General features: G+C 37.8%; 1 protein-coding gene across 6 annotated transcripts in view; it reads left to right on the forward strand.

Moving 5' to 3' along the window:
- SETD2 (SET domain containing 2, histone lysine methyltransferase) overlaps positions 1 to 27,240 on the forward strand; it is a 118,506-nt gene that overhangs the window by 24,395 nt on the left and 66,871 nt on the right. For 5 of the 6 annotated variants that reach the window (XR_014232621.1, XR_014232622.1, XM_082347288.1 and 2 more), the window contains exons 2-7: positions 9,123 to 9,165; positions 10,621 to 14,981; positions 18,204 to 18,335; positions 21,162 to 21,290; positions 24,608 to 24,731; positions 26,014 to 26,091. Coding sequence is in view for 4 of the 6 variants with exons in the window: in XM_082347288.1 (XP_082203414.1) it covers positions 9,123 to 9,165; positions 10,621 to 14,981; positions 18,204 to 18,335; positions 21,162 to 21,290; positions 24,608 to 24,731; positions 26,014 to 26,091 (4,867 nt within the window). In the remaining 2 variants the exon portion in view is untranslated. The remainder of the gene's footprint in view (positions 1 to 9,122; positions 9,166 to 10,620; positions 14,982 to 18,203; positions 18,336 to 21,161; positions 21,291 to 24,607; positions 24,732 to 26,013; positions 26,092 to 27,240) is intronic. The other variant, XM_082347286.1, reaches the window with a different exon arrangement.

Genomic DNA, 27,240 nt, shown 5'->3' on the forward strand with positions numbered 1-27,240 from the left:
AAGAGAACCTTCAGGAATGTTTGAGGAATGGAAAGAAGGCTAACGTGGCTAGAAGCTAGGGAATGAGGAGGAGGGACTGAAAAGAGCTAAGGTCAGAGAGAGTGAGCAGGTATGTGCCATATGATTTATGTTTTTGAAAGACCACTTGGCTGTTAACATAAAATTCATAATATGTGTCTATAACAATCATCTTAATTGGTGTATGGGGTTATCATCATTAGTTCCATTTTGACCATGTTACATTTGGGGTAAATGAGACATCCAAGGAGAAATGTCCAGTGAGCATTTAGGTAAATAAGTGCAAAGGGTTTGGTTTGGAGATGTGGAAGTCAACAGTCTATATAGATGACACTTAAAGCCATGAATTTGGATGAGATGAGGTAGGAGGGAAAAAAGTAGATGGAGAAGAGAAGAAAGGCCAAGTAGGGATCAGGTTTTGGGACACTCCCAACGTGAGGACATCTGAATAGGAAGACGCCAACAGATAAGATTAATAGGAGTAGCCAGTGAGGGTAGGTGGAAAAACAGGAGAATGCGGTCTGTGAAAGCCTAGGGAAGAAATTGCCATTGGCCTTAAGATGTTGGTCACTAGTGATGTATCCCTGCCCCTGCCCCCCCTCTTTTTTTAAGGTAAGACATATAAAAATCTGTTTGACTAATGAGAATGGAGAGAGACAGAGACTGATGATAGAGGAGAGGGAATTAATTAGGAAATGAAAGTCCTTGAGAAGGCAAGAAATAGGACACTGAGCAAAGTGGTGGTATCAGTTGAGAGTGGTCAGGGAGATGGTGGTGACTGAGATTTGGGGTAGGGGGATGTGTGAAGTAGGCATCTAGGAGGGTGAGAAAGGGAATTGAATGGCACAAATCATAGAGTTAGTAAATGTAGAGAAAGGATTCCAACGTAGGTATCAAAGTTTGATCTTTTTGCTCTGTTGCACTGACATCCTTATAAGCAAAGTAATAAATACTAAAGGAGAATCAGAAAGTGAGTCTAAGTTGAACTGAAAAAAGAAAAATTAATAAGAAAGCCCCTTATTAGCCATTTCATTTATGGCAATAATTATTTATTACCTTGTATCATGGTTATTTGGTATACCTCTATGCCATATTACTTCAGTAGAGTGTGAAAATCCTGATGGGGTAAGGATTGTGAACTTGACATCTTGCCTTTATAGAACTAATATTGCCTCCTTCAGTGGGGTAGATCCTTAAATAATTGTTGAACAAATAGCCTTGTGATTGAGATGTGTACTGATACTTAACAATTAACAGTGTTGCTTTTCTAAAATAAGTCATTGGTCAATCCATCAGTGTGGTTGTGTGCTATGGAAAGATATGTTCTGATGCAGTTTCCACATTTCCTTTAAGCCTAGCTAACTCGTGGTAGTTAGCTAGGACACCTACTCTGTATCAAAACTTTAGTCTGTAGAAGGATGAACTCATTTTGTTTGGAAGAGGTTTGCAAACGTGTATGACCATAGGCCAAGCAGAGAACTAGGTAGATGTGATCTTTTGTGGTAAAAGTTTTACTTATGAAGACTTTATCCTGTATGTACTTTTTCATATCATTGAGGATCTGAGACATTTTAAGTGTTGAATGTATGACACTGTAAGTGCCTTAATGCATAAGTGTCAAAACATGCATGACTTCAGTGTATTCATTCCAACTTTTTTTTTCCATGACAGATATTTTCATTTGTACCTGTTGGGGAGCAGGTCAAAGATTTAGAAATCTTAAAAGGGAAACAAATTGGGTGGCTGGAGCTGTGAAATTCCATTTCTTCCTTAATGTTGGGGATAATCATTTGGTACTTGAGTAGGGTTCTTTGCCAGTATTTCTGCGTGGCTCTTGGGCCGGGGTATATACAGCAAACCAGTTTTCTTCTAGAGAGCTCAGAGTACTACTCGAAGTGAACCTCTGGGCTAGGATGTGTTATAAGCAATGTTATGAAATACTAATTTTCGGTTTTGTCATTGTTGGCATCCTTCCTTTTGTTATCAACCAGTTCTCCTGTCTTAGCTCTGAGTTTTCACCTCTTCACAATACTATCTCTGCAATTTTATACTCTATTTATTATAAGTTCTAGTTTTTATGTAGCTTATTCTAATCAGTGCCTACCAGAGTATGAATTTAGAAAGATTTCAAGTAGTGTTTCTTCAGGTAGTGCTTCTCCAGCTGAGGCTCTAGGATCTCCAAGAGTCCATTAGTATTTTTTTTTCTTAACACATTCTTAAGGGGTGAAGGAGTCTGTGAGGGTATTTAATGGTTTTTTATATTTTATCTTAGGTTGAAAAAATACTTTTTAAAAAATCCATTATTTATTTATTTTGTGTTGGGTCTTCGTTGCTGTGCGCGAACTTTCTCTAGTTGTGTCGAGCGGGGGCTGCTCTTCCTTGTTGTGCGCGGGCTTCTCATTGCGGAGCCTTCTCTTGTTGCGGGGCATGGGCTCTAGGCATGTGGGCTTCAGTAGTTGTGGCACACGGGCTCAGTAGTTGTGGCTCGTGGGCTCTAGAGCGCAGGCTCAGTAGTTGTGGCACATGGGCTTATTTGCTCCGTGGCATGTGGGATCTTCCCAGACCAGGGATCGAGCCCATGTCCCTTGCATTGGCAGGTGGATTCTTTTTTTTTTTTTTTTAATTAATTAATTAATTTATTTATTTATTTATTTATTTATTGGCTGTGTTGGGTCTTCGTTTCTGTGCGAGGGCTTTCTCCAGTTGCGGCAAGCGGGGGCCACTCTTCATCGCGGTGCGCGGGCCTCTCATCATCGCGGCCTCTCTTGTTGCGGAGCGCAGGCTCAGCAATTGTGGCTCACGGGCCTAGTCGCTCCGCGGCATGTGGGATCTTCCCAGACCAGGGCTCGAACCCGTGTCCCCTGCATTGGCAGGCAGACTCTCAACTACTGCGCCACCAGGGCAGTCCCAAAAAAATAATTTTTAATTTTTGAAATAATTTCAGACTTACAGAATGGTTTCAAAAACAATAGGGATTTCTAATATACCCTTCATCTAGAGCCCCCAAATGTGAACATTTTCCCACTTACCTTTCTCTTTTTATACACACACACACACACACACACACACAATTACTTCTTTTTTTCTGAAATGTTTGAAAGTTGCAGACATGATGCCTTTTAATCCCTGTGTCTTCCAACGTGTATTTCCTAAAAACAAGGTCATTCTCATATAATCACTGTACAACTCAATTTCAAGAAAGTAACATTAATACTATTTTCTAACCTACAGACCTTAACAATTATTTTTAAGTTTTAAAATTTATTTCACCTGAAAACTACCATTACCTTTCAGTGGTAATTTTCAAGTACAGTTGACCCTGAACAACATGGGTTTGAACTGCGCAAGTCCACTTACACACGGATTTTTATCAGTAAATGGACACTACATGATCTGCAGTTGATTGAATCCGCAGGTGCAGAACCATAGATACGGAGGATTATAAAATAAACATAAGCATACAGTTTATGTTCATAAACATATAAACTAGAATTATATGCAGATTTTTAACTGTGCGGGGGTTGGGGTGCCAACCCCCCATGTTGTTCAAGGGTCAAATGTAAAATAAATTTAGATTTAGAAGACAAACTTATGGTTACCAAAGGGAAAAGGTGGGGGGGAGGGATAAGGGAGGTTGGGATTAACACATGTATACAATAGATAATCAACAAGGACCTGTATAGCACAGGGAACTCTACTCAGTACTCTGTAATACCTATATGGGAAAAGAATCTGAAAAAGAATAGATATATGTATATGAAAACAAAAAAAAGAGTATGGACTTCTGAGATTCTCCCTTAATGATTTTTATTTGGCGTATGCATTGTAATTCTATTAGAGGGACTAAAGCTTTCATTCAGTAGACCAAAGTCCTCAGGGTGAATGTTCAATACAGAATCTAAAAGACAGTATTTTGTAAAAATCTACTGCTCTGAATAAAAAATTCATACACATTCAAACTTACTAGGAAAAAAAAAAAGGCCCCTACATCACTCAGATGTGAGAAACACTGGCTTTAAGTATTATATTTGAGGAATATTTGAATTTTAGTAAGAAATCTTTAAAGATTAAGTAGGAGTGACTCTTTAAAGTCTTTACTTATTAAAATCAAAATAAAATGCTGTTCCTGATTTGTGGTTCAGGAAATTTAATAAACTGAAGGCCCGGATTGAGACCTTCTAGGACCTCACTTTTGTAGCCTTATATCTAGGTTAGGAATTCTGTCTGATCTTAGGTAAGTTCTCATCCAGATTCTTCTTAAACATTTCTGAGGACAAGGAAACTTAAGTACCCTGTACAGTGATACATTCCAGTTGCAGCTTCCTCACATTTTGTTTTTATAAAGCAGTAAGAAAGACTAACAGCTCAATAGGTAATCGATTGACAAAGGACCTGAAAAAGCACTTCCCAGAAAAAAGAAAATACCAATGACTTATGAAAAGCTATTATGCCGGTAGAACTACAACTGAAGCTGTATCTAAATATGTTGATATGTAATTATATCCAGGGCTTTAAGTGGAGAAAAGGTAGAGAAAGGTATGTTTCCATTTCTGTATGTCTTTTCTCCTTTAAAAGTAATGTATTTGCTCATATATGCACACAATTTTTAGAAGGATGTACAAAACTTAACAATAGTTGCCACTACGTAGAGAGATCTAATTTTAGTTGTATATCTTTTTGTATTATAAAGTTTTCCCCTCCGTACATGTGTTACTTTTTCAAATAGAGAAAAAAACTAAAATTTTCTAAATTAAAATGAGGTAAAATCTGTCATTCTATACTTCTCTTGGTCACAGGTCCAAGTTTTGGAATTGAGCAAAGTAATACTATTTTATCTTGGAAGTTTTTTGATATTTTGAAATAAATCACTAAAGTTCTGTAAATCAGGGGTCCCCAACGCCTGGGCCAAGGGCCGATAGCGGTCCACAGCTTGTTAGGAACCGGGCTACACAGCAGGAGGTGAGCGGTGGGCCAGCGAGCAAAGCTCCATCTGCTGCTCCCCATTGCTCGCATTACTGCATGAACCACCCCCCCCACAACCTGCACCCCAGTCCGTGGAAAAATTGTCTTCCACGAAACTGGTCCCTGGTACCCAAAAGGTTAGGGACCACTGCTTTTTAAAGACATTTTAAATGTCTTTTTTCCACAGTAAATAAAAATACTTCCGTTTTAACTGTAACCATTTCCTGTGTAACATGGTATCTAGAATAGATTCCCTTACTGTCCAACTTGTTTATACTTATGAATATTGTTGATATGGCCAAATATCTCTCATTATACCAGGCCTCCCTTTGGAAACTTTACTTCTTATGTTCTAGCCTGAGAAGTTGGTTGGTTGATTGATTTGAATAATCATGTCATTCTTTGGTTCTTTGAGATTGCTATGACTAAAACTCTTAATTAAGTTTTTTCCCACATGTGTCCTGTGACCTAATAGAGATTTGTCTCTGCGTTGACATGGATTAATCAGAATTCTTTATAGTTCTTCAGTAAGCTGCAGATCTGCATACTGTACGTTTTTGACAGAAAACTGGCGGTATTCTTCTGGTTTTTCTTCTGTAGTAGCTTTTCAAAAGAAGAAATAAGGCACTCTAGCACAGTCCCATGCTGGAGACTTAAATGCCTGTTTTCGCATGCCTCATTTTTTATGGCAGGGGCACAGGAGGCTCAGTACTCTTACCTGTGGCTTCCAACCCTTGTTCCAGCAACTTTCCTTCAAAAACCCTATTCTTTGCTCTTGACATTATATTATTTACCAAAGCAAGTGTTCTTCTTTTTTTTAAAAAATAAATTTATTTATTTATTTTTTATTTTTGGCTGTGTTGGGTCTTTGTTGCTGCACGCGGGCTTTCTCTAGTTGCGGCAAGCGGGGGCTACTCTTCATTGCGGTGTGTGGGCTTCTCATTGTGGTGGCTTCTCTTGTTGCGGAGCACGGTCTCTAGGCACGTGGGCTTCAGTAGTTGTGGCTCGCGGGCTCTAGAGCGCAGGCTCAGTAGTTGTGGCGCATGGGCATAGTCGCTCCATTGCATGTGGGATCTTCCTCGACCCGAGATTGAACCCGTGTCCCCTGCATTGGCAGGCGGATTCTTAACCACTGCGCCACCAGGGAAGTCCCCGCAAGTGTTCTTTTATTAGAAACATTTGTGGCTGATTCTTGCTATTAAATATGGCCTCACAATTTCATTAATATCTTCAAAAAGGGCTTGTCCTCTTATTGCTGTGGCAGTCTACTCACCTGGCCACACCTAGGTATTATCTCCTGAAGGGTACTCCAACTCTGAAATATTAGTCTGACCATAATATCCAATTCCTTCACCACACCCTTCTACTTCTCTTTCTGGTTTCCACCAAATCTACTCTTTGAAGCTGCTGCTATCTTGTCCCTACCCTGTTCCTTCAGTTTATCAGCTTCCTTCAGATTTTACTCCCTATTCTATTATCTGTGGATCATTCTTGGGAATGCCTTCAATTCTCTCAGCCCCTTGCCTTCTTCTACCTCTCTTGTCCCACCCAACTTGATAGAGTAACTCATCAGTTGTTTCTCCTCATTGCTTCTAGATAGCCTAATGCTGCAAGGGGAAGTAACATAAGTGTGCCAGTGACTCCGATTATAAATTAGTAATGTCCAACTTGGGACAGCAACATTGAAGATTATAGTCTGCTTCCATTTTTGTTCCCCACACTTGAATTTTTTCAAGTCTTTTACCTTGTCCCTGCCCCTAACTTTCAACTAATGATGTCAGAGAGAAATACAGGCCAAAAGGAATATTCTTGCTTTATTTTGAAACTTAACTATGTCTTTACTCATCTATATCCCCTTCTCTCAAGATCATTCCCTCCTCCATCTGTTGTAGTGATTCCATTTTTTTTCTTTGATCTAAACACCTCGTTTGCTCACCTGCTGTATTTACAATGAGAGGGGGAAGCAAGATACAGAATGGCTTGTATGGTATGATTACTATACTCAAAAAGAAAAACAAAAATCTCTGTTTTAACGCCCTCCCCACACACAAAAGAAGTGTTAGAAGGCTCTATATACCAAGGTGTTTACAGCAGTTGTCTCTGGATGGGTTGGATTGTGGACTTTTCTTTTTGCTTGTGTGTAATCTGATTTCTATTAACATGAAATGATTTTAAGATGAGAAAAATTTGATGTTTTCCCCCCAGTTTTTTGTATGTGCTTATATTGTTTTTATTATAAATTTATTTTTAAAAATATTTATTTATTTATTTGGCTGCACTGGGTCTTTGTTGTGGCATGCAGGGTCTTCATTGCGGCATGCAGGATCTAGTTCCCTGACTAGGGATCAAACCCAGGCCCCCTGCATTGGGAGCGTGGAGTCTTAACCACTGGACCACCAGGGAAGTCCCCTTTTTATTATAAATTTAAAAAATATTATCAAGTTATGGGAAATGCCTTGCTATCTTTGTCAAGCAGTTTTCTGATTTCTGAATTGAAACTCTATTTCTTCCCCTCACATGCCGACACAAGTCCCACATTTATAATGTTTCTTTAGCCCTTTGATTATGTGATCACTTTGATTACAGCTTGTCAGAATTCTTTTCACTTGTTTATCCAAAGTATAAGTGCTGAGACTTAGGAAAGCATTCTGGTAACCTCAGTATTTCCAGCACTTTGTGTGTATGGATACCGTGAAGACAACCATGAATGTTTTTTCAAAAACATCCACTGAAAAGAGGAGTACAAATATGAATGACATTCCAAATGCTTGGACATCTCCAGGTTCCTTTTCTGTTCTTTAAAAAAAATGTCACATGGTACTAATTTAAATCGAATCTAGTATGCCGTATTGTGAGACACAATTATTTTTTTTAATCACTAAGAAAGGAAAAAACTCTGCCAATTAGACTGTGATGTTATTGATAGTATGATGCATTGTGTAGAGATGTTATATATGGGAAAAATGTATATCATAGAATTGATGAAATACAGCAGTTGTAAGGTCACATCTCTGTAGTCTTTGTGGTTTTAGAGTAGAAAAAAGTGTTTAACCCTGGCACTGCTTTAGATCTCATCCACGTATTACCAACTTTGTTTCCCCTTCATTACTTTGTTTTGTATGGCTACCATGGACTCTGGTGAATGGACTGAATTACAGTGGAGTAAAGCCTACATTTAGGAAAAAGATTTTTAGTACATTTCTTTTAAGGGGCATTTAAAACAGATTATTGTACTCCAGTCTTGCCACATAGCCTGCAGAGACACTGGCTTAAAATACAAATCTGGCTGTTATAGCCTAAAACCCTTTTGTATCTTCTCTTCCCCCAGTGTGCTTCAGTGCACTGGTATACACCAGACTTTTAGCTTTTGATTCCTCAGTCAGGACATAGTGTGGTTATCTTTGTTAGAATATAACTGTGAGCTCAGAAAGCCACATGCTCTGATGTAAAGTGTAAACCTTGCATTCAGCAAAGGGACTGCTGAATGGATACCAGAACAGGTTGAGAACCACTAATTCATAAGATAAAATGTTTCTCATCGTAAGAGACCTGGCCTCTGGACCTGGCCACTGCTCCCTACTTTGGCTAATTATTGGCTTCTTTCTGCCTTATGCTTTATACTCAGATAACATTATTTTATAGTTTCCTTGCTCATATTGTTCTGTGTTTTAATCTCTATATCTTTGCCTGGGATCTTCCTTCGTTTAGGATCTCCCTTCAAATACATTCTTCAAAAACTAATTTTTCATTTAGGAAGGATTCTTTGCATTCCTATCCTTCCACTAAACTGAGTTGCTTATCTTCCTCATTGCTGTTACATTTGTGCATATTTCTATCCTTGTATTTACTCCATTATGTTGGAATTACTTTTATAACAAAATTATATTTTGTATTTACAGGAAATTGTAAGAGCTTCTTGAGGGCAGGGACTCTGCTTTATTCACCTTTTCTCTCCATCACCTAGCACAGTGCATGACACTATCTTCATTAAATTTTTGCTATGCTAAATGTAACTAAGGCTATGAAGGAACGGACAGCCTATATAGAATATACTTGGAGGTTGTAGGTATCCTAAGTTTTAATAAAAAACAACTTACATTTCAATCGGTTTTAAGTATTTATGATTTCTTTTTATTCTTTTGCATGCTTTCTTGGCTGGATGACAATAGAGAAGAAGAAAATGAGGTAAGTATAATTTAATTAGGTATTCAGCGATTATGAGCTTGAAAACATTCAAAATTTAGCTATCATTTTGAATGTGAAATGAAGTAATAGTTTTTGCTTAGTTTTGTTTTTGGATCTATAGTAATTCATTCCAGTGAGGGATGTTGTATATTTCAAGAAAATGGTTTTTAGACTTTGGAGCTTCAAGAGCTTTAGTCAAGGTAAAGGAAGCTGGCAACTTTGGAGACAGCTTTTTACCTGTTTTTATGCATTGAGCTTCCATGTAAGATTCAATTTGAAAAGTGAATTTTCTTTCTTTAAAAGTATTTGAAGACCACTGCTCTGTGATAATGCATGTGAAAACATTTACTTTCCCACTTGAATGGTAACTGTATAATTTTGAAAGCTGATCTCAGATTTTACCATGTTGAAGTGGAAAACTGTTCTCTTAAATAGTCAGGGTTGATTAAAGAATGTCAGTTAGAAAAATGTTGTGGATGGCAAGTGTACTATCTTTAATTTAGGCTTGAGTTTGTTGCTATAGACTTTTCTGCTGTTCTGTCTACAACCGAGGTTATGCCTTTAACTTCTAACACCCATCAGTTCCTTTGGTGGTTTGGCAAATAATGAAGGGTGAAGTCTTCTTAGATGTATACTTTGTAGTTGTCACTCACGGTAGGATCAGACTGTAAATCAGCATGGCCTGGGTGTGTGGGGCCCAGGCAGATGCAGTAGTAGTGTGCCAGGACAGAGTAATTTCCAGGAAGGCAGAAAGACCTGGTCCCCATTTGGTTACCTCATCTGTGAAATGAGTGAGATGGGAGACTGCTCTATACCACTGGTTTCCCAAATCTAGGAAATCCCTCAGAATTGCCTGAGATGCTTGTTCTCAAAAAACAAAACAAAATAAACTTTCTTATTCACCTTAGAGCTATTGAATTGTTATTTCCTGGAGTTTTGTCACAGATCTATATTTCTACCAAGTACCCAAGTGATTCTATGTGATACCAGAAGACCACTGGTTATAATGACTTCTGATGTTTCTTCTCAGATAGGACACAAGAACAAAGTATTTTCATTACTGAGATGTTAGCTATTGCTCTCTATCCACATGTCCTCTTGTAGTGTATCTTGAAATACACATCAGATTATTTTTTAAATTCTCGTTAAAAATTCTGCCTGGAAAATAGTTATAAAACTGGATAAAATTCTTTAAGATAAGAATGGAAAAATATGGATAATTGTTGAAACTGAGGATGTGTACTTAGAGGTTTATTAAACTATTCTCTGTACTTGTGGATATGTTTGAAAATTTCTATAATAAAGAGTTTTTAAAAATGCATATACAGCTTAATGAAATTCATGCTGTTTGTCATTAAAAAGGACTTTTCATTTCCCTGACATTTTAAACTGTGATGCTAGCCATTTGAAAGTAACTTTATTGTAGTAGTAACTGCTTTTTTTGTTTATTTATAGGCAAAGATTGAAAATGTGCAGAAAACAGGTTTCATCAAAGGACCAATGTTCAAAGGTGTTGCTTCTAGTCGGTTTTTGCCCAAAGGCACCAAGACAAAAGTTAATTTGGAGGAACAGGGACGACAGAAGGTGTCATTCAGCTTCAGCCTTACAAAGAAAACTTTGCAGAACAGGTTTCTGACGGCACTTGGCAGTGAAAAGCAAAATGATACTCCAAATTCCCCAGTTGTACCTCTTCAAGTAGACTCGACCCCTAAAATTAAAATGGACATTGGAGATACATTATCTACTACAGAAGAATCTTCCCCACCAAAATCAAGGGTAGAATTGGGCAAAATCCATTTTAAGAAACATCTGCTTCATGTAACATCCAGGCCACTGCTGACTTCTACCACAGCAGTGGCATCTCCATCTCCTCCCATAGTACCATTACCAGCAGTCATAGCAGAATCAACAACTGTAGACTCGCCACCCTCGTCTCCACCTCCACCACCTCCACCTCCCCAAGCCACAACACCCTCATTACCAGCACCAGTAACAGAGCCAGTGGCCTTGCCACACACACCAGTGACAGTTCTGATGACAGCACCAGTAGATGTAGCTGCTAGAGTGTTGAAGGAACCACCAGTTACAGTTGTACCAGAATCATCAGAAGTGGACACTAAGCAGGACCCTGTATCTAATAGTTCAGAAGAACACATAACTCACAATTTGAATGAGCAAGCAGATATTCCTTCACAAAAAGAAGATTCCCATATTGGGAAGGAAGAAGAAATTCCAGATAGTTCTAAGAGTAGTCTGGGCTCTAAAAAAACAGGTTCTAAGAAGAAATCCTCACAATCTGAAGGCACCTTTCTTGGTTCAGAATCTGATGAAGATTCTGTACGGACTTCCTCAAGTCAAAGATCACATGATTTAAAATTTTCAGCCAACACTGAAAAAGAAAGAGATTCAAAAAAGAGCTTAGCAACTTTAAAAAGTGAGGATTTAGGGAAATCTTCACGATCTAAAACAGAGAGAGATGATAAATATTTTAGCTACTCAAAACTTGAAAGAGATACTCGTTATATATCTTCTCGCTGTAGATCAGAGAGAGAGCGAAGGCGGAGCAGGTCTCGTTCTAGATCTGACAGAGGTTCTAGAACTAGTTCATCCTATTCTCGGTCAGAACGATCCCATTATTATGACTCTGATCGTCGCTACCATAGGAGTTCCCCTTATCGAGAGAGGGCACGCTATTCTCGGCCATATACAGATAACAGGGCAAGAGAAAGTTCTGACTCAGAAGACGAGTATAAGAAGACCTACTCAAGGCGCACCTCATCTCATTCCTCCTCTTACAGAGACCTAAGGACATCCTCCTCCTATTCTAAATCTGATCGAGACTGTAAAACTGAGTCCTCTTACTTAGAGACGGAGAAAAGAGGAAAGTATTCTTCAAAATTAGAAAGAGAATCCAAAAGGACTTCAGAAAATGAAGCAATAAAAAGATGTTGTTCTCCCACTAATGAACTGGGATTCCGACGGGGGTCATCATATTCCAAGCACGATAACAGTGCTTCCCGTTATAAATCTGCCCCTTCAAAACCTGTACCCAAGTCTGATAAATTTAAAAATTCTTTCTGTTGTACAGAATTGAATGAGGAAATCAAACAGTCTCATTCTTGTAGTTTACAGACTCCTTGTTCAAAAGGTAGTGAATTAAGAATGATTAGTAAAGTTCCTGAAAGAGAGAAGATTGGGTCTCCATCTCCATCAAATCGATTAAATGATTCACCTACTTTTAAAAAGCTAGATGAATCACCTGTTTTTAAGTCTGAATTTATAGGACATGATAGCCATGACAGTATTAAGGAATTACACTCTTTATGTAAAGTGAAGAATGATCAATTAAGAAGTTACTGTCCCACAGAATTTAATATAAACGGATCTCCTGGGGCAGAATCTGATTTGGCAACATTTTGCACTTCTAAACGTGACACTGTTTTGATGTCTTCTGATGATAGTGTGACTGGATCAGAGGTATCCCCTTTGGTCAAAACGTGCATGCTTTCATCAAATGGATTTCAAAATATTAATAGATGTAAAGAAAAAGACTTGGATGATACTCGCATGCAGCACAGTAAGTCAGAAAGCCCATTTAGAGAAACAGAACCTCCGGTGTCGCCACACCAGGATCAACTCATATCTTTGCCAGTTATGACTATAGATTATTCCAAAACAATAGTTAAAGAACCAGTTGATGTGAGAGTTTCTTGCTGTAAAACCAAAGATTCAGATATATACTGTACTTCAAACGACAACCGCCCTTCTTTGTGTCATTCCGGAGCTGAAAATACTGAGCCTTTAGTAATGAAGATTTCTTCAAATAGCTTTATGAATGTGCATTTGAAATCAAAAACAGTTATATGTGATAATGGAAGTCTGACAGATCAGCACTCAAAATTTGCATGTGGAGAATATAAGCAGAGTGTTGGTAGTACTAGTTCAGCTTCTGTTAATCATTTTGATGATTTATATCAACCTACAGGGAGCTCATGTATTGCTTCATCTCTTCAGAGTCTTCCACCAGGAATAAAAGTAGACAGTTTAACTCTCTTGCAATGTGGAGAGAATACATCTCCAGTTTTGGATGCTGTGCTGAAGAGTAAAAGCTCAGAGTTTTTAAAGCATGCAGAGAAAGAAATACTAGAAGTAGGTAGTGGCCTCCCTGATTCAGGAAGAGGATTTGCTTCCTGGGAAAACAGGCATAATAATGGACTATCTGGGAAATGTGTGCAAGAGGCTCAAGAAGAAGGGAATTCCATACTGCCTGATAGAAGAGGAAGACCAGAAATCTCTTTAGATGAAGAAGGTGGAAGAGGACATGCACATACTTCTGATGATTCAGAAGTTGTATTTTCTTCTTGTGATTTGAATTTAATCATGGAGGACAGTGATGGTGTAACATACACCTTAAAATGTGACAGTAGTGGTCATGCCTCAGAGATTGTATCTACTGTCCATGAAGATTATTCTGGTTCTTCCGAAAGTTCAAGTGATGAAAGTGATTCAGAAGATACAGATTCTGATGATAGCAGTATTCCAAGAAACCGTCTTCAGTCTGTTGTGGTTGTGCCAAAGAATTCTACTTTGCCCATGGAAGAAACAAGTCCTTGTTCTTCTCGGAGCAGTCAAAGTTACAGACACTATTCTGACCACTGGGAAGATGAGCGATTGGAGCCAAGGAGGCATTCATATGAGGAAAAATTTGAGAGTATAGCAAGTAAAGCCTGTCCTCAAACTGAGAAGTTCTTCTTTCATAAAGCAACAGAGAAGAATTCAGAAATTTCTTTTATACAGCCCAGCCGAAAACAGATAGATAATCACCTGTCTGAAATTGCTCATCCTCAGAGTGATGGGGTTGATAGTACAAGTCATACAGACATAAAATCTGACCCTCTAGGTCATCCAAATTCTGAGGAAACAGTGAAAGCCAAAATAACTTCTAGGCAGCAAGAAGAGCTGCCAGTTTATTCTTCTGATGATTTTGAAGATGTCTCAAGTAAGTCTCGGCAACAGACCACTTTCCCTAACAGGGCAGATAGTAGACTGGGAAAAACAGAGTCAGATTTTTCTTCTTGTGAGATCTCCCGAGCGGATGGTTTCCGTTCATCAGAAGAGCTCAGAAATCTAGGGTGGGACGTCTCTCAACAAGAAAAGCCTACTACCACATATCAGCAACCTGACAGCAGCTATGGAGCCTATGGTGGACACAAGTATCAGCAAAGTGCAGAACAGTATAGTGGGACACGTAATTACTGGCAAGGCAATGGCTACTGGGATCCAAGATCAGCAGGTAGACCGCCTGGAACTGGGGTTGTGTATGATCGAATTCAAGGGCAGGTACCAGATTCCTTAACAGATGACCGTGAAGAGGAGGAGAATTGGGATCAACGTGGAGGATCTCACTTCTCAAGCCAGTCCAGTAAATTTTTTCTGTCCCTTCAGAAGGACAAGGGGTCAGTGCAAGCACCTGAAATAAGCAGCAATTCCATTAAGGACTCTTTAGCTGTGAATGAGAAGAAAGATCTTTCGAAAAACTTAGAAAAAAATGATATGAAAGATAGAGGGCCTCTTAAAAAAAGGAGACAGGAATTGGAGAGTGATTCTGAAAGTGATGGTGAGCTTCAGGACAGAAAGAAAGTTAGAGTGGAGGTAGAGCAGGGAGAGACAGCAGTGCATCTAGGCTCAGCATTGGTTGGGCCTTCGTGTGTCATGGAGGACTTCAGGGACCCACAGCGGTGGAAGGAATGTGCCAAGCAAGGGAAGATGCCTTGTTACTTTGATCTGATTGAAGAAAATGTTTATTTAACAGAAAGGTAAGCCAAATTAATACTTGTTGGACAAGTATTAACCTCTTTTTGTAGGAAAAAAATTAACTTTCAGAAGTTCAGAATATATGAGCTCGATTGTATGAAATATGGTTGTGTGATAAAATGTAACTTAAAAAATTTAAAAAGTGTATTTACCTATTTAGATTTGGTGGTGTGCAGTCTCCCTATTTCCCACCCCCCCCCCAGGAAGGGGATGTCTAAATTTTTTTTTTTTTGGTCCCATTACCTCTTTGGTTCTAGAAGTACATTAAAAAAAGTATATAGACCAGCCCAGTTTTTCTTAAATTTCTTTTACATGTGAAACTGTGGCAGAAAGTGAAACAAAACTCCAGCAAAATAGTCTGCCTTTAGAGAAGAAAAAAGTTACGTTGGATTTTTTTTTCCTTACTTCATTCTGAACATTTTTTTTAACATCTTTATTGGAGTATAATTGCTTTACAATGGTGTGTTAGTTTCTGCTGTATAACAAAGTGAATCAGCTATACAGATACATATATCCCCATATCCCCTCCCTCTTACGTCTCCCTCCCACTCTCCCTATCCCACCCCTCTAGGTGGACACAAAGCACCGAGCTGACCTCCCTGTGCTATGCAGCTGCTTCCCACTAGCTATCTGTTTTACATTTGGTAGTGTATATATGTCCATGCCACTCTCTCACTTTGTCCCAGCTTACCCTTCCCCCTCCCCGTGTCCTCAAGTCCATTCTCTATGTCTGCGTTTTTATTCCTGTCCTGCCCCGAGGTTCTTCAGAACCTTTTTTTTTTTTTTAGATCCCACATATATGTGTTAGCATACAGTATTTGTTTTTCTCTTTCTGACTTACTTCACTCTGTATGACAGTCTCTAGGTCCATCCACGTCACTAGAAATAACTCAACTTCGTTTCTTTTTAAAAATATGGAACCCTTCACGAATTTGCGTGTCGTCCTTGCGCAGGGGCCATGCTAATTTTCTCTGTATCGTTCCAATTTTAGTATATATGCTACAGAAGCGAGCACCATTCTGAACATTTTTGAAAAATATCTTTAGGTACTTTACAAGCTGGAACTAGATTAGAATATAGTTTTCTTTTGTCATGTTTCAAAATCTGTTGCTAGTAGATTAAACGTGGCAGTAGCATAACAAGTTTTTAAGTTTTAAATGGTGAAATCCCTAACATGAAACAAGGTATAATGAGACTAGGATAATAAAAACAAATTCCTCTAGAGCACAGATTCTCAGTCGACTTTCTTTCACCTCTCTTCGATAATCTTGTTTTCCCAATGTAAATATATGTTGAATATGCCTTTAAAAAAAAATTTATAGTCTCCTAACCACCTACCTCCTTTTGGAAATTTCTCCTCTAGTTGAGAATCAACTTAGCCATCATCCCTTTAAGCATTCAGAATTTTTTAAAATGAAGACATTTTCCACTGTGGATAAGGTAAAAGACTTCATCTTAAAGTTAGACCCATCAGAAGTTTTTCCTATTTAAAAAGCAAAAACAAAAACACTTTTTTTGTTTTTTAAGGATAAAACGGGCCTCTTACAATTACATTCATTTATAACTAGTTGTAAATTAGGTTTAACTTCAAAATATTGAATATTTTAAGTGGTACTCCGTAAGAATTTTGTGAGTAGAGTGATGCAACTTACATTATCTTTGTGAAAGAACAGAAATAAAATTAATCAACCCAACCCTCTGGATTTTATTCAGTGAGTTTTATATACATAATTGGTTGGTGAGAGGCGTTTTAAAGTGCTTGATATAAGCTGGGCATTTATAGAAGCCACTAAGAAGACAAATTATTGTAAAATAGTGTGTGCATTCTTATGTCTAGTGAAAATAGGCTTACCTGAACGAAATCTGTGCCCGGTAGTCCTCATCTGGCCTTTTGGAACAATACAAAATAAAGCTACTGTTTTTATACATAGCTCTTAAGTACTTGTAAAAAGATAATTTGTTTATCTTTAGTCATCTTTATTCAGGCTAAGCATATTCTTATGCTCATTAATGAATTATATCTTTAATTGATCCAGATGAATCATTCTTGTTACTCAGACTTCGTGGAAACTATCATGACACACTAGGTACTTTATAAAACTGGGACTGTAGTAGAGAACATATGTTGGAGGTGAAAGCAGATTAGTTAGGAGATTAAGACAGTCACTTAGAGCAGCTGTGTTCTTCACTTGTCTAATAGCTGAAGAGTAAGTCATAGTTCCCTAATCTTAAGAAGGGGATCTTATTCGTCTGTCCTTGAATTTTTTTTTTCCTTTTTTGACAAAGATCAAAAAATTGAGTTCAACAAAAAGGCCAGAGTTGAGTTCAACAAAAATAATCACATTTTCACTTTTGCTTTGCGAACTCTGGCTTAGGTTTTTATGAACCCAGTCAATTTCGAACAGTTTATCTTCTCCCCCAAATCTACACTGAGAAAGTTTAGTCCTCTGTAGTAATGCTATTCTATAATAATATATACGTCATTCTTTTTTTTTTTTTTTTTATATCATTCAGTTTTCTTTTAAACAGGATTTGTACAAAAGTGATGTTGCTGAAGGATTCTCTAAAGGATTTGATTGAGTTAAATTCTTAATTAAAAACTCCTTTTTCTTTCTAAAGCAACTCCTTTTCTTCCTTAGCCTTGTATCTCAACTATTATTTGTATATCCATGAGGACTGATTCTTTTTTTTTTGGGCTGCTCCACTGCATGCGGGATCCTAGTTCCCCGACCAGGGATTGATCTCTCGCCCCCTGCAGTGGAATCGTGGAGCCTTAACCACTGGACTGCAGGGAAGTCCATGAGGACTGATTCTTAAACCTAACTTTAATTAATCAGCTGTGTTATTATTTGATATTCATGAGTTTTCCTATTTTTCTGTGGAGCCAAATATGACTATTAACATTTGAAACTGCTCAGAATTCAAGGTTTAGATGACAAGGACTAGGAAATAAGGACTGAGTCCAAAATGATAGATTTGCACTTATCCCAGCTTCCCATTTGCCAAGGCTGAGGTTGTCTCTCTCACCTGTTTTGCAATACAATTCTTAGTGTTTTCAGTCTCATAAATGCTTAGTGGTTAGATGTTTTCTTCTCTCTGAATGATTGACTTAACCAGAATCATTAAATGGGAAACTAGTGAGATTTAGCACATTTTTGATTGTGTATGTTGTATCATTGCCAGGACATTTATTTAACCAATTTTAATAAAATTTTACCCAATAGAAAGAAGAATAAATCCCATCGGGATATTAAGCGAATGCAGTGTGAGTGTACACCTCTTTCTAAAGATGAAAGAGCTCAAGGTGAAATAGCATGTGGGGAAGATTGTCTTAATCGTCTCCTCATGATTGAATGGTAAGTAAATTAGAATGTTCTTCTTTTGCTCAACTATTCTATTAAATGTCTCTAAATTTTAAGAAGAATTATTAGGAGTAAATTTAACTTTTCTCCTTCTACCTATTGTTGAGTATTTCTGAGCAATGAAATCTCCAATGTGTAATAGTGTTTATAAGGAGGCAAATTTCCCTTGCATTGTGCGTTAGATTATAGTACATGTTGTAAGTGCTCTGTAAAGTAGCCCTAATGCTAACATAGTAATAGTAATTTTTACCCAGTCTCCTTTTATCTCTTGTAAGGTTCACGTCCTGAGAGGTAAATGTTGGTATTTTTTAGCTTTTACTATAAAATAAGCTAAAACCCTAACATTTCAAAAGTGCTTAAAGTAAAATGTCTTGCTCCCCCAAGCCTCAATCCCTCTATTTGTAGTCTTTCCAGATAATTTTTATGCCTATACCAGCATGGGTAGACATTTCCTCTTTTTATGTGTAGAAATGAAATCCTTACTATATGTACTTTTTGAAACTTTGTTTGCCCTCACCTGCCACACACACTTTTCTTTTTTTTAGTAATTTTTTTTTTTAATGTATTTTTGGCTGCGTTGGGACTTCGTTGCTGCGCGCGGGCTTTCCCTAGTTGTGGCGAGCGGGGGCCACTACTCATTGCGGTGCACAGGCCCCTCATCGTGGTAGCTGCTCTTGTTGCGGAGCACGGGCTCTAGGCACGTGGGCCTCAGTAGCTGTGGCTCGTGGGCTCTAGAGCGCAGGCTCACTAGTTGTGGCACATGGGCCAAGTTGCTCCGCGGCATGTGGGATCCTCCCGGACCAGGGCTCGAACGCGTGTCCCCTGCATTGGCAGGTGGATTCTTAACCACTGTGCCACCAGGGAAGTCCCCACACTTTTAATTAAATATGTTTTGGAGACCTATTCAGAGCTACATATTTAGGCCTATCTAAATCTTTCTCTTGACTACATTATGTATTCTATTCATAGTTAACCCATAATTATTAATCTTCTATTGATAGACATTTGCTTCCATATTTTTCATATAAACAGTAAATACCTTTACATTAAAAAAATGTGATTTTTAAAAAAAAAACCAGTCCGATTGAAAATTGTATCATTTTTAACATGGAAAGAATATTAAGGTGATTTATAGTATAGGCACCTTATTTTTAGTGTTAATGAAGTTTTTTTTTTTTTAAACTCAGTTTTTGGTTTTGCTTATGTAATAGTGTTACAAAAATAAAACATATACCTCAAAAAATAAAAAAGAGAAAGCATTTTTGGTATTTTTAAATGTAAACTAAAAGTAGAGATGACAGTAAACATATAAGAAGAGAAGAGGGATTTCCCTGGTGGCACAGTGGTTAAGAATCCGCCTGCCAATGCAGGGGACACAGGTTTGAGCCCTGGTCTGGGAAGATCCCACATGCCACGGAGCAACTAAGCCCGTGCGCCACAACTACTGAGCCTGCGCTCTAGAGCCCACGAGCCACAACTACTGAGCCCGCGCTCTAGAGCCCACGAGCCACAACTACTGAGCCCGTGTGCCACAACTACTGAAGCCTGTGAGCCTAGAGCCCATGCTCCGCAACGAGAAGCCACCACAATGAGAAGCCTGCACACTGCAACTAAGAGTAGCCGCCGCTCGCCACAACCAGAGAAAGCCCACGCACAGCAACAAAGACCCAACGCAGCCTAATTAATTAATTAATTAATTAATTAAAAAAGAAGAGAAGACATAAGAACAGTATTCTCCTAATTTGACATTGTTTGCCCTGGTCTCTGCATTCTTCTGGTTTTTCCTGCCAACCTTGTTGAACAGATATGAAGTACAGAAATTCTTTTTTCTTGTTATTCCCACGCTCAAAACTTTTAGTGGTTCTCAAGATTAGGTTCAAATGTAACCTTGGTATTGAGAGCCCTTCATAGTACATCAACAACCTGCCTTTTCATCTTCCAGCAACCCACCTTTCTTATCAGTTATCCTTAGCTATTTTATTCCCCTTTTCTCAAGTAGGCCTTGTTTCCTATTTCTGCACACAGGTGGGCACTGTCATTGTACCTCTTGTTTTCCTTATGTGTCCATATCCTATGTGTCATTAGAGATTCTGCTTTAATCCTACTCCTTCCGGAAAGCTTTCCTTCACTGCTTCTCTCCAGAGTGAATCCCTTATCCTTTGGACATCTGTAAAAATGTTGCTTACTACTACTGGTTTGGCAATAAATAATAATATATTGGAAATAATTGGTAATTTTTATTGTAGCCTTACTCAGTATTAAAAGCCTTTGTATCTGTCAGCTTTGGAATATTAAGAATTCAGTAAATTTTTGATTTTAGTTTTATTCTAAGATCCATGAGGGAAGAGCCTTGCCAGTTTATATTGTGCTTACTGTGAACAAAGATATGTTTAATGACGACTTTGGTTTCTCTTAAATGTAGCTCAAGTAGTTAGCTACATTCAAAAGATGAAATTAGTGATGATTGGAGTGGAATATAAGAGAAGGTGCACTGATTGAAAATAAGTTAGCTCTGCATAGTTGTCAGAGTACTGCAGACTTACATGCAGCCTGGAAATGTATCTTAGACAGTCAGAGAGGGGTAATGACCAGTTGACAAGACTGTATTTCGGGCATCATCTGTTTAACAATGTAGACACTCAATTTTAAGGAATCCCTTCATGATGGAAAGAATTATTGAGGAAGGCTCACTTGGAGGTTTACCACACGTATGCTGATTATGCCATAAAGATATGGATATATTTACATAACATTCTAGTGAACGTGTTTTTGGTTCTTTTACTGCTTTGAAGAATTAATTTTCTCCTTTTCTCATTTCAGTTCTTCTCGGTGTCCAAATGGGGATTATTGTTCCAATAGACGGTTTCAAAGAAAACAGCATGCAGATGTGGAAGTCATACTCACAGAAAAGAAAGGCTGGGGCTTGAGAGCTGCTAAAGACCTTCCTTCGTAAGTTATGTTTTAATCGCCTTTCACTTCATTTGTGTTGTTGAAGTTGGTTAGATACTTTTTAGGAAAATAATTTGCCTATTACACTGAAGTTTAATAATGATTATTGTGCAGAATGACCACTTGGTAGCTAGTTTGTTCGTTTTAAATTCACTTCTTTTAGGAAATTAAATAGAAATCTCTCCTGTCTATATATGAGAGAGCAGTTTGTCCCTTGTGATATTTGAACTAGGCCGGTCCTTCTTTGTCTGATAGTTATGTTACCTTTAATTCCAAGTAATTACCAAGTGTTTGCTGTAGATCCCCAGAATCCCTATGAAACTCTATAAAAAGGAGTTAGGACAGAATCTATAAAGTTGAATCTATATAAAGTTTAGTTGGGATAAGAGTAGTGGAGAGTGTCTGAGGATATTGAGATAGAGAATTAAAGCATACTTGATAGACACTCATTAAACATTTTTGAATGAATAAATGTTGCCTTCTAAAGTCATGTAACTTTTATATGTAATGCAATAAAAGGTTCAGTTTTATTTTCTACCATATTCGGTATTTCCTTTAGCCACTAATTTTCTTACATTTAGCATATTTAAGTATTCTCATGAAAGTTGAGTACCTTTTTCTTTAAAGTTAAGTATATACAGATTACATGTGTTTATGATTGAAGAATTTTAAAAAATACATCAAAGGAATAAAGGAAGAAAATAAAACAGTTGCTGATTCTAGTGACTCAGGGACAACTATTGTTTCAGAATCCTTAGCATATGGCTACACTTGAATGGGAATTGGGATGGGGTGAGGGGTTTTAGTCTTTTTATTGTGGGGATTCAAAGCAACCAGGTAGCAAATAACCTAATAATAATAACCACCACCACCACCAGGTAATTTAGTTTTCTGACAGGAACCTCATGTATCTTTTGAAAGCCAAATCATTTGGTTTTTATTGTGAAAATAGGAAATGATATTCATGTCACTTATCCTTTTGAGAACCAACCAGAAAAAACCCACGTTTTATTATATAAAAAAGTAGATAGTAGGAACCTCATATATTTCCCTTTTCTGCAAAGTATTATGAAAGTATTTTGGTTTATAACCATTTTTAAATTGTTTCTTTGAAACAAGTATCTCAGAATCATCTCAGTATGTTTCATATCCAAATTCATTGGATCCTTTATAATATTTTAAATAAATAGTAGACTAAGCTTCCCTTGAACACTGTTAACAACACTGAACTCAGTACTCCCCAAGGCAGTCTGGTGCATTTCTAAAATCACTAACTCTGGTCTAGATGCAGGTTTTCAGGTATGCTTTCTTTTATTCTACTCAAGCCAGCCAGGCTTTTCTTTTGGAGAGTCTTTTTAAAATTTTTTTAAAGGAACTCCAGTTTGGACATAACCCTCTCTTACAGGGGTAGTAATGGACACTGCCTCTTGGCAGAGTCTGCACTAACATAGCTTCAACTTTAACGTAAATTCTTGTTGTATGCAACAGAGACTATTTGATGGCTCAGGAGTCCGTGTCTGTTACGGGGAAGGAGATTGGGAGAAGAGAGGAGAGAATGCGTGACTGGTTCACATAGCAGGTTAAAATTTCCTGAAGCTCTTTAGCTTTCCTCAACTACCCACAAAGAACCCTGCTTTGGTAAAATATACTAGGACTTAATGTTTCCAGGATTCCCACACCTTCACTCATGTACTTCCATGTGCTGATGGTAATACCAATTTTATAAATTTTTAACTCTAAGCTATTTAGGTGTTCACTGGTAGAGTATTCCCACTTAAGAAGGGCATACTGTCAGATGTGCACGGTATGAGGAGGAGGTATTTGGAGCAAAGCTGCTAGTTACTGTTAAAATACCATGACAGACGCCACCAAAAAAATAAGCAAATTCCTACCAAAACCCTCAAGTTTTAGGCTATAGGAATGGAAGGCAGTGCTGTCTAGGTTGACTTAATGTTATTGGATACCAAATGGGACTTTGGTTTTTTGCGGGGTGGGGGAGGGGTGGAGTAAAATTCACACAATATATTATTAGCCTTTTTAAAGTGCACAATTCAGTGGCATTTAGTATTCATAATATTGGGCAGCTATCACCTCTGTCTAGTTCCAAAAATTTTTATCACCCCAAAAGGAAACCCCTTACCCATTAAGCAGATTCTCCCTATTGCCCCCTCTTCCCAGCCCTTGGCAACCTCTAAATCTGCCATCTCTATGGATTTACCTTATTCTAGATATTTATATGAAATACAAATGTGGCTTTTTGTTTCTGGCTTCTTAAAGAAAGCGTTAAACATAGCATTTTTTTAGCGTGGCCAAAAAAAAAGAAAAAAAGGAGAAGTATACTGATTATGTCAGTATATCATAACAAATACAAATGATTTACATTTTTACATTTAAAAAATCTCTTTGGTTAGTGTTAGGGCACATTTGTTTATTTTCTCTCTGTGCATCTTGTGGGATCTTAGTTCCCCGACCAGGGAATGAACCCAGGCCCCAGCAATGAAAGTGCCGAGTCCTAACCACTGGACAGCCAGGGAATTCCAGGGCATGTTTATTTTGAAAGGGTAAGACAAGACTTCCAGGTAGGTCATTTCAGGTCAGAACTTGGGAGTAAACTGTAGAGAAGCATTTGTTTACATGGAGGTAATACTTGAAGTCATTGGTGAGAATGAGCTTTTATAAAATAAAGGGAGAGGGAAGAGACTGAGAATATCTTCAATAGAGAAGAAATAGGTAAATAACCATGAAAGAACAATCAAAGGTAGAAGGTAACTGAAAGAAGCCAAGGAGAGAGCTTAATCATGATTGTTGATAAATGCTAGAGAAAACTCACAGAGAATGCAGTCAGAGAAAAGGTATATTTGACCTTTAACATCATTAGAGACCTTTGAGAGTAAAGGTAGTTAAGTAGAAGGGCTGCTGTATTTAAGTTGCCTTCTTTTTTCTTAGGACATAAAGCCTCTAATTTTTCACTGCTTCTGATTTCTTCATAACTGTTTCTCAGTTGTGAATCATTGTTTTCATGATAATGTAAACCAGACTCGGAAGTTCGTTTTAATATCTATTGAGAGCAAGGATATGCGTTTTGTTATAAGTGTAAATTATAAAAGCTTCTTAGAGTCAACATTCTTTGCAAAGTATTAGGAAGGAGAAAATTAACCTCGATTAGTTGCTAGGCACTTTACATATATTTTAATTACATCTTGTGTAACAGCAAATCTGTCCACTTTACAATAGTTTTTAAAATGCATTATTTTTGCATGGATGTATGTGTTTTCCGTATATCTCCTAGGCAGGAAATGCTGTTTTTCTTTTGCCAGGAACACCTTTGTCCTGGAATATTGTGGAGAGGTACTTGATCATAAAGAGTTTAAAGCCCGGGTAAAGGAGTATGCACGAAACAAAAACATCCACTACTATTTCATGGCCCTGAAGAATGATGAGGTAAGTGGCATGAATGTGTTTGTTTTGAAACAGATCTGGAAGTTCTTGAGTTTGAAAGGGGTCATTGATATGGACTGATCTCTAAAATATATTAAGTGACCAAAATAAGGAGCTGAACAGTGTGGATAGTTTTTTTCTATTTGCTTACAAAAAGGATGAGGGAGAGGGGGGTATTTACATGTATATGTAAATGTAAACATACATGCTTCATACTACAATTCTTAAAAATTATTGATGGCCCCCAAAGAGCTTTTGTTTATGTGGATTATATTTATCAATATTTATATTAAAGATGAAAGCTGAGAAGTTGAAAATATTTTTTTATTAAACCATTTAAAAGTGACAATAAGCCTATGATGTTGACACAAATAACATATGCTTTTGTGAAAATTAAGCATTTTCCAAAAAGTTTTTTTTTTTAGTGAGGAGTACCATTTACAAATCTCTTTAATGTCTGGCTTACTAGAATTTAGCTAGATTCTCATGTCTGCCTCTATGTTCAATCTGGAAGTGCAAGTTGTAGGGACCCATCCTAGGACCTGTTGAATCTCACTCTGAGGGTGGGCTCAGCAAGAGTTTTAACAAGCTCTCCAGTGGATTCAGATACATACTCAAGTTTGAGAGCTACTGCACTGTGGTATCGCATGCATTTGAAAATGAAGTTTTAAACACAGGAAGTAAGATTGGAATATAATAGGATGTAAGAAATAGCTAAAAGAAAATGAGACATTGATATATATGGAGATAATTTTGCCCCCTAGGTAAAATGTTGATAGTTAGAGATCTTTCTGAGGAAGAAGTTGGATATTTGTCACTATTTTTTTTTAAAGAAACTCCTTTATTTATTTATTTATTTTTGGCTGTGTTGGGTCTTCGTTTCTGTGTGAGGGCTTTCTCCAGTTGCGGCAAGCGGGGGCCACTCTTCATTGCGGTGCGCGGGCCTCTCACTATCGCGGCCTCTCTTGTTGCGGAGCACAGGCTCCAGACGCGCAGGCTCAGTAGTTGTGGCTCATGGGCCTAGTTGCTCTGTGGCATGTGGGATCTTCCCAGACCAGGGCTCGAACCCGTGTCCCCTGCATTGGCAGGCAGATTCTCAACCACTGCGCCACCAGGGAAGCCCCGGATATTTGTCACTTTGATGTGTAAAGTAATATGAGAGAGTTCTCTAAAGGAACGGGGGATTAGGGATAAGGGTCTTAAATTTGCCGGATGCCTTGCCTTTGCAAAATGCACATATGTTTTAAGGTCTCATTTTTAACTGTTAAATTATCCTTTTCCCTAGATAATAGATGCCACTCAGAAAGGAAATTGCTCCCGGTTCATGAATCACAGCTGTGAACCAAACTGTGAGACTCAAAAAGTAAGTTGAGGTAGATTTAGAGTTTGGGATATTTGTTCAGGACTGCTGTTCTGACTATTAATTTTAGATTCTATACCAAAGGTACCCATGGATATTATTTTTTAATCATTTTAATGATTTTTTTTCTTACTCTGTTAAAATTTATTTTGAAGTAAGTTTAGATGTATAAAATAATAAATAGTGCTGAAATAGTACAGAGTTCCTATATATTATCCTTCACTAGCTTCTGCAAATGTTTACATTGAACATAACCATAATACAATTACCCAATCCAGGAAATACTGTTAACTACTAACTCGTCTAAAGACCTTATTCAAGTTTTGCCATCTGTCATTTTTCTAGTCTAGGATCCAATCCAGGAACTCCAGTTGCATTTAATTGTCACATCTCTGCCCATAAATTTTAGATATTGTTTAAGGTGCTGAAATGAAAAACTAAACTTTAATTTTGATGAAGTCCAGTGTGTACTATTATATTCAGATTTTATATCAGTCTTATCCAGGTGCCAAATTTGGTGGTTTTAATAACATTTATAAGGGGCTGAATGGCCACAGATGAGAGAGACGATATATGGTATGCATGTGGATATACTTCTCCTCCTCAACAAAGGCCAGACTTTGGGTCTTGGTTATCTTTATGTCCTTGTGCCTGGCACATAGTTGACACTTGATAAATCCATTTACCGAATTCGATGTAACATTTTGAGGTAATGATCTTGGTACCGTCTAATTTGTGTTTTAAGCTTAGAGTTAAAAAAAAAAGCATATATATGCACATTAGAATATTGGTTCTTTTTTAGGTTAAGAAAGCTATGGACCCACGCCCTAGAAAAATATATCAGTGATTTCCTCTCATATTGAATAGTTTTGACTCTTGGATATTTTTTGCCCTTTGATCTCTGTACTAATAGATCTTAGATACAGCTCTTCCAAGAGCCAAAACATATAACGAATAGGAGAACCCAGTGTGAAATTATTTAACCTAATTAAGTTCTGGTTCTAGTTTTGCCTGCAGCTGGTGGCCACATGTCTAGCTGTGAGACTCCACCTCTACTGCTTCTCTTCACCTCTTTAAGTCTGGGTTTTTCATCAGTAGGGGTTCAAATGGTCTGGACAGGAGCTTCCCAGTCATCTTACATCTTACATATTC

Source organism: Balaenoptera borealis (genome assembly GCF_965194805.1).
Source record: "Balaenoptera borealis genome assembly, chromosome: 12".
Classification (NCBI taxonomy): Eukaryota; Metazoa; Chordata; class Mammalia; order Artiodactyla; family Balaenopteridae; genus Balaenoptera; species Balaenoptera borealis.